This window comes from Procambarus clarkii, chromosome 14 (assembly GCF_040958095.1).
Source record: "Procambarus clarkii isolate CNS0578487 chromosome 14, FALCON_Pclarkii_2.0, whole genome shotgun sequence".
Lineage (NCBI taxonomy): Eukaryota > Metazoa > Arthropoda > Malacostraca > Decapoda > Cambaridae > Procambarus > Procambarus clarkii.
The window spans coordinates 29,608,294-29,617,003 of NC_091163.1; the positions used below are offsets into that span (position 1 = coordinate 29,608,294).

At 39.6% G+C, this 8,710-nt stretch overlaps 1 protein-coding gene across 1 annotated transcript; it reads left to right on the forward strand.

Annotated features, from left to right (window-relative positions):
* The first annotated feature begins 5,361 nt into the window (after positions 1–5,361).
* On the forward strand, positions 5,362–7,309 carry LOC123772894 (putative per-hexamer repeat protein 5). The gene is made up of 3 exons (XM_069324746.1): positions 5,362–5,367; positions 5,601–5,604; positions 5,853–7,309. Exons 1-3 carry the CDS (start codon positions 5,362–5,364, stop codon positions 7,307–7,309), a joined length of 1,467 nt encoding a protein of 488 aa, XP_069180847.1.
* Positions 7,310–8,710: the final 1,401 nt, after the last annotated feature.

An 8,710-nucleotide genomic window follows, 5' to 3' on the forward strand; every position in this document is an offset into this window, starting at 1 on the left:
GTAAGTCAAGTTCTTGTAGTTCAACGGTCTTAGCTGAGGTCAGGCACCCAGTTCAGTGTAGATAATAACAGTTTAAGGAGTGTTTATCTTTCAATTTACAAGAATTTTACTAGCCAGATGGGTTCAGACAAGCTCATATTTGTCGCCCATTTAATACTTAATATTCTCCTAGAGGATATTTTTACACCTACTTTCATGACTACTTCATTTCTCTTTTAATATCTATTTCGTTATATGAAATATGACGAATATGTCTAATCATGAATATGAGCGTTTCAGGTAACCTTTTCAGTCAACTGACATTTTGTAAATTCTAATAACATCATTATTTACATCTAAACACGTTGTAGCATTAAGGTTATTACCTCGTTTCTATATTAAAAACTCTCATTCTCCAGCAACATTATTCTAAAATTCAATGCACATTTCTGCATATTAATCGTATATTTTATCATAAATTTTGAGTAAATTTCGAGAAATTAGGCAAGTGACATGTCAATTATTCTTCCAATTACTTGTTTAAGTATATCTGATATTTATTCGACAATGGACACTATTTATGTCATAATGTCTGTTCATGAATGGTATTATATTAACCCTTATGCAACTGATACCTATGTTCTCCAGTGAGGAAATTGTACAGAAATATTTAGTTATGCAGTAACATATTCTCTTGCGAAGTGGGAAGAGACTAGCTATAATATATAACCATGGAAGGTGATTGACGAAGGCTGGCTATAGTATTTTCCTATCTGAGGTGAAGGCTGTTAATAATATTCAAACATGGGAGGTTAAGATTGGCTATAATATACTACAATGGGAGGTGAAGTTGGCTATTATATACTACCATGAAAGGTGAAGGTTGGCTATAATATACTACTACGAAAGGTGAAATTTGGTTATAATATACCCCCATGGGAGGTGACAGCTGGTGATATTATAAAACTGTGAAAGGTGAAGGTTGGCTATAATATACTACTACGAAAGGTGAAATTTGGTTATAATATACCCCCATGGGAGGTGACAGCTGGTGATATTATAAAACTGTGAAAGGTGAAGGTTGGCTATAATATACTACTACGAAAGGTGAAATTTGGTTATAATATACCCCCATGGGAGGTGACAGCTGGTGATATTATAAAACTATGAAAGGTGAAGGCTGGCTATATTATACAACTATGGGAGGTGAAGGCTTGGTATACTATACCAGCCCGTCCTTTGTTATCAGCCATCTCAATAAATATAGAGTGTGTGTAATGTAGGTGTTTTTACTAATCATACAGACATATATATATTGCCTTCAACTGTTCTATCTCGGTATAATTCGTTCTCTTTTGCAAATTAACAATCACCATCTCTGCCTTATATTTCTCCCGTGGTGATGCTAATAAATTTCCCCAATAATAAAACACGTTCTTGCAAGACATCTTATTTTGTTACATTAGAAAACAACAGTTTTATTTTACCCCCTCTTGTTATATATGTTAAAATACATTGTTCATTACTTCCAAACCTTTTAAACAGAGATGATTAATTCAGTAGCTTCCCCATCTCTCATTAATCTAATCCCTGCAAGCCATATTTCTCTCAGAAACTCTATCCACAACACTCCGTGAGTTCAATTCCATCTTCATTACCTCAAAGCATTTCTTGGGCGTCCTAAAGTTACTCGTGTTCATTCGTTTTTATACTTTCTACGGATTGTTTAGTCTTTACGGTTATATACCAATTGTACCTTCCCCAAATTGCTTAATCTTTACCAGAACAAGGCGTGAGAGGTGCAGCATAATCAGTACAAGATCTCACAGTACTGAGAGTCGCTTCCTTTGTGACACTGGGGCTCCCCACACCTGTTCCATAACATGTCAGGGCTTTCAAGGGTTATAACCGTTTCCGACACTGAAGCGGAACGGGGGAACTATCAGGGGGAAAGCACCAAGCCATTACAAATATATATATCACTAGGAAGGGTTCAGGATAATGATTTGGGATGGGACAGAGGCTAAGGATTGGTGCCCAACCACTTGACGGTCGGGGATTGAACGCCGACCTGCATGATCACAAAGTGAGAGAGGATAATTGTATCTGAACTTCTATATTTGTTCAGTTTAGTTCAGTTCTATACAATGTCAGCAGTTCAGTAATTAGTTTGGTTTCCGCAAAGGCAAGAATACCTATGACTACATTATTAAATATTTGCCAAATGGAAAATAATACTGTCGAGATTAATTATATATTAAATCTAAATAATCTTTACAAGTCATGCGGCCACTTCGCGCACATATCGTACTTCACGGCCGCCCTCTACACAGTACTCAGTGGGGACTTGTGGACCATCTGCCCCCTACGATAACTCTCAAGTGGCCAGGAACTGCCTCGGTATCTGGGACCTTGACAGCAGTCCACTAGCTGTCTCATGTGGAGGTGGTCTATAAGACAGTGGTCCACTAGCTGTCTCATGTGGAGGGGGTCTATAAGACAGTGGTCCACTAGCTGTCTCATGTGGAGGGGGTCTATAAGACAGTGGTCCACTAGCTGTCTCATGTGGAGGGGGTCTATAAGACAGCGGTCCACTAGCTGTCTCATGTGGAGGGGGTCTATAAGACAGCGGTCCACTAGCTGTCTCATATGGAGGTGGTCTATAAGACAGTGGTCCACTAGCTGTCTCATGTCGAGGTGGTCCATAAGACAATGGTCCACTAGCTGTCTCGTGTGAAGGTGGTCTATAAGACAGTGGTCCACTAGCTGTCTCATGTGGAGGTGGTCTATAAGACAGCGGTCCACTAGCTGTCTCATATGGAGGTGGTCTATAAGACAGTGGTCCACTAGCTGTCTCATGTCGAGGTGATCCATAAGACAGTGGTCCACTAGCTGTCTCATGTCGAGGTGGTCTATAAGACAGTGGTCCACTAGCTGTCTCATGTCGAGGTGGTCTATAAGACAGTGGTCCACTAGCTGTCTCATGTCGAGGTGGTCTATAAGACAGTGGTCCACTAGCTGTCTCATGTCGAGGTGGTCTATAAGACAGTGGTCCACTAGCTGTCTCATGTCGAGGTGGTCCACTGTCACAACTAGGCCTCACTCCCAGGCCCTCGAGGTTAAAGACAGTGTCACATACTTGCAATATTATTAACTCAGAGACCTTCTTAGTAATGGTCGTTTTCATATTAGAGTTATAATGCAAATTGTGCAAAGTGAAATGTAATGTTGCAGGGTTTGAGAACAAAGTATTTTTTTATCTTAATTATTCTTCAGGTCTTAAATCTGAATTGTTGTCTCTTCAGATGTTAAAAAGGAGAAAACATCAGTTCTTTCAATGTTAATTGTCAATGATATATTGTAGTTTATTTGATTTTGAGTGACAATAAATATGCAACTGTATGCAGGCGATGAGTCACAATAACTTGGCTGAAGTAGTTTGACCAGACTTGAGAATGGTCCAGGACGGACCGAAACGTCGTCGTCCCCTCACCTTCTAGTGTGTGGTCTGGTCAAAAATACAACTGTATTACAATGTTTTGTTTCCTGTTTGTAATACAGTACATAAGAAACTGGGGTCTTGCTTGTGAAAATAGATAGGGATTGCTTTGTTTAAATTTGTTCACATTTAATTATAGGTCGGAGAATGGAGGATGGGGTGACACCAAACTGTACTCTCCTAATTGTGCATGCAGTGGTAGAGCTTTCGTCCCTTCGTCCTCCCTCACCACTGTTAATCAACTGGTGTATATGTTCCTGAGCCCATTGGGCTCTTTTATATATACATTTGTAATTATGTGCGGAGTCGCATCACATTCTAGTGCATTCCATTTCTTTGTTTCTGACACTGAAATGTTGTTTCCGATGTCTGCGTTATTTGGGTAATCAGTCCCCATCTGTGTCTTCTTGTTCGCGTGTCCAGCCACTTGTGGTAGACGGTAGAGAGACGGTCTCACTTCACGCAAGTCGGCGTTCAATCCCCGACCATACGAACCCAGCGCTATATAGGCGTAATGGCTTGGCGCTTTCTCCTGATAGTTCCCTTTCCTTCCGTGTTCGTGTTCCATCCGTGTGTTAAATAGTCATAATCCATCCTATTAATTCTCTTGGAAATATTGTATGTGATAATTATGTCCGTCAAAGCTCTCCTGTCCTTCAGTGACGTGAGGTTAATGCCTGAAGCTTTTCCTTGTAACTCATTCCTGACTTCTTGGACTCATCTGGTGGCACACATGTGTAATTCCTCTTTGTCTTGTACTTTATTGGATATTGACTCCACGCTGGTACCGCCTACTCTAGGATTGGTCTGATAAACAAGCTTGTGAAATAAACCACGAAGAAAACTTTTTTTTTTTACCTTTAATCCATATATAGTTTATAGTTTATTACCTGTACAATAAATTGAAGATTAAGCTACAATAACTCAGACATCTCAATGAACAAAAATTTCACAAAATGTTTTAAATTATATTTTACACTTCTAAAGATTGGCTTATTAATTATTCATTATCGACTATTTTCCTCCATTTTAAGTATAAATTATCCAGTATTTAGAAAATATTGTTAAGAGCCTTTATCTGTTTTCAAAATATTCAAAACCTTGTATTCGGGTTATTGTAAAAGCTGTCCTCCTAAAAACAACCTGTCCTCCCACAAAGTACCTGTCCTCTCTTAAGGAACGACGCATTTCGCACGTATGCGTTACATAAGGCCAAAAATTGTCGTACTAGAAAATGAGAGCGGCTGGCGAATGTGACGTAACGTCCCGTTTTCTGTTTTGTGACCTCTGGTATATTAAGGGAGGACAGTTTGAATAGACAGTTTTCCCGACGTTGGTGCGTTGTGGGCCTTACTTTCTCTACTCCTGTAGTGAGGCTGACGTCTAAGTCAAGGTTGGAGAATGATTCTTGGACATGAATAATTTCCACTTAAAAACTTCCAGATATTAAACAGGACTGATTCTTGTTCTTTGCCTGAAAATTACTTCTTCTTGTGGAGAAATTATTGTTTCTTCATAATTTTCTTTCTTATTTCACAAAACGATTTCTTTCGTATTTTGTTTTGCTATATAATTTCCTCAGACTAAACCACTCTATCACTATAACAACATTAACCTCTAATATGTAAATTTAAATGGGAAATAATGATTATATATATAAAAAATTGGAACCCAAACTGACCCAATAAATTTGGGGAGGAGACAGCAAACGTAAACTCATTTTGTTCACTTAATATACTGTTGATAGTCGCAAGAAAACTTTGAAATAATTATAAGCGTCAAAAGTGCCCTTTGACTTTTAGCAGAATTTTCAGCACTGGAGCGTTAAAATTCAATGTGGTGCAGTGGCGGCGAGGGAGAATAGTCTTTCAATATCAGTAAACATGGAGGTGAGGATTTTATTGCCACCGTGGGATATTGGCAACGCATTCTGGGTCCATCCGGAGGTGAAGAAATCTTACTGATTGCCTTTTTCTCCCCAAGACGTTATTTATGGTGATCTTCATTATCAATTGTTTAGGAACAATTATCGACCTTACAACATATCGTGGGAGTACGAAGGTGGTTACTAATTCCAAATCATATATAAATGTTTTATTCATAAATGTTTTCTCATTTATAGTTGGGTAAGTTTACACACATTTACAGTAAAAGAAGACAAAGTTATAATAATATAACGTAACATATAACTACATAATGTATAATTAAATGTATTTTCTAAATGTAATCGTTATCAATGATAAAAATTCATTACAGTTGTCAAATCTCGAAACAGAAATTATATTCATAACTAATAGACATTATTCCCATAACGCAGAACTAAATATGTCTACACAAGCCTAATCTTATATTGGTACTGGAACACCTGACACAGAGACTATTGGTACTGGAACACCTGACACAGAGACTATTGGTACTGGAACACCTAGAACAGAGATTATTGGTACTGGAACACCTAGAACAGAGACTATTGGTACTGGAACACCTAGAACAGAGACTATTGGTACTGGAACACCTAGAACAAAGACTATTGGTACTGGAACACCTAGAACAGAGATTATTGGTACTGGAACACCTAGAACAGAGACTATTGGTACTGGAACACCTAGAACAGAGACTATTGGTACTGGAACACCTAGAACAGAGACTATTGGTACTGGAACACCTAGAACAGAGACTATTGGTACTGGAACACCTAGAACAGAGACTATTGGTACTGGAACACCTAGAACAGAGACTATTAGTACTAGAACACCTGACACAGAGACTATTGGTCCTGGAACACCTGGAACAGAGACTATTGGTACTGGAACACCTAGAACAGAGACTATTGGTACTGGAACACCTGACACAGAGACTATTGGTACTGGAACACCTGACACAGAGACTATTGGTACTGGAACACCTAGAACAGAGACTATTGGTACTGGAACACCTAGAACAGAGATTATTGGTACTGGAACACCTAGAACAGAGACTATTGGTACTGGAACACCTAGAACAGAGACTATTGGTACTGGAACACCTAGAACAGAGACTATTGGTACTGGAACACCTAGAACAGAGACTATTGGTACTGGAACACCTAGAACAGAGACTATTAGTACTAGAACACCTGACACAGAGACTATTGGTCCTGGAACACCTGGAACAGAGACTATTGGTACTGGAACACCTAGAACAGAGACTATTGGTACTGGAACACCTAGAACAGAGACTATTGGTCCTGGAACACCTAGAACAGAGACTATTGGTACTGGAACACCTAGAACAGAGATTATTGGTACTGAAACACCTAGAACAGAGACTATTGGTACTGGAACACCTAGAACAGAGACTATTGGTACTGGAACACCTGGAACAGAGACTATTGGTACTGGAACACCTGGAACAGAGATTATTGGTACTGGAACACCTGGAACAGAGACTATTGGTACTGGAACACCTAGAACAGAGACTATAGGTACTGGAACACCTGAAACAGAGACTATTGGTACTGGAACACCTGAAACAGAGACTATTGGTACTGGAACACCTGGAACAGAGACTATTGGTACTGGAACACCTGGAACAGAGACTATTGGTACTGGAACACCTAGAACAGAGACTATTGGTACTGGAACACTTGAACCAGAGACCATTATTACTGGAACACTTGGAACAGAGACCATCAGTACTGGAACACCTGGAACAGAGGCTATTAGTACTGGAACAGAGGCCATTAGTACTGGAACACCTGGAACAGAGGTTATTATTACTGGAAGAGAGAGACCATTAGTACCGGAACAGAGACTATTAGTACTGGAACTGAGAATATTAGTCCTGGAATAGACTATTAGTACTGGGACACCTGAAACAGAGACTATTAGTACTGGAACAGAGATTATTAGCACTGGAACAGAGACTATTAGTACTGGAATAGAGATTATTAGCACTGGAACACCTGGAACAGAGACTACTGGTGCTGGAACAAGGATGAAACATCAAATGTGGATCTCCGAAAATGAACCTTAAATATCAAGAATATAGGATCCTCACTGTAGTAATCGATGATTGTGATTGTAGGACTTTGGTTTAACAATTGTAGTTAAGATATTAACGTAACAACATCTGTTGTTACGCAAATATCTGTTTACATCTGTTTCCTATCTGTTATTGTTGTTTTAGATTTAGCTACTCAGAACGAAGTGTCCATAGTAGTATATTCTGAGCCAGATAGGGGCACTTAACAAACAATGGGGGGTACTTATCAGATAATGGAATCAGAGGCGGGGAGCCAGATAGGCCCACTTATCAGACAATGGAATCAGAGGCGGGGTGACAGATAGACCCACCTCAAATTGTAGTCTACGGTGCGCCCCCGCCATATTTCACTTACACTGGGTATCTCCGTTTAAACACTACGTCATTATATAGGACTAATTAAGGATATATATATTCGAACAAGTCTGAATGGCCCCTCCAGGACTATGTGCATATATGTCCGGAGCTATATAGGATATATATATACTCAAAATAAAAGTGGGTGAAAAGAAATAACACTTGTTTTATACAATATATTAACAAAAGTACATAGTGGCTTAAACGTAGTCGTAATCTAATTCCCCCCCATAATATTGTCTAACTAGACCCCTCCTCCGTGCCCACAGGTCTGTTGTGGGGTCTTCCTCCCCCTCCTGGGGTGATGATGACGATGAGTCATCATCCAGAGGGAGAAAGAGGTGTTGTGGTTCTTCTTCCTCTCCTAGGGAGCTACTGTCGTCATAGCGTTCACTCTCACTGGAAGGGTGTCGCCCTTCCTCCCCTTGTGGCTCGATGACGTCATCACTTTCACTTCCAGCAGTCACCCCTTGGGTTGAGGTGGATGGGTGGGGCTCAGGTGGTATGTCTGGATGACCATAGCCTAGGCTTATGTATTTATTTAGGTAATAGCGTTTATCATCAAATGCACTTAAACCCCTCTTAGTATTATGGGTGGTGACCATTTGCCCTCCTAAATTCCTAATTTGGTAATATTGGAAAGTATTTACTACTCCATTACTGTGAAGGGTTTCTTTAAAATGTGTATGAGTTAAAGATCTTTGCACAGCGCGGGGGATACCCTTAGCGGTAATGGAATTTTAATTGTTGTGCAACAGCAAACTATACATTTTGGGCTTGAGAGCTACAACTTCAAGGTTGTGTCTATCTGAAACCTCTGACTTTAAAAGACCTAAAACACCCTTTTTAGAA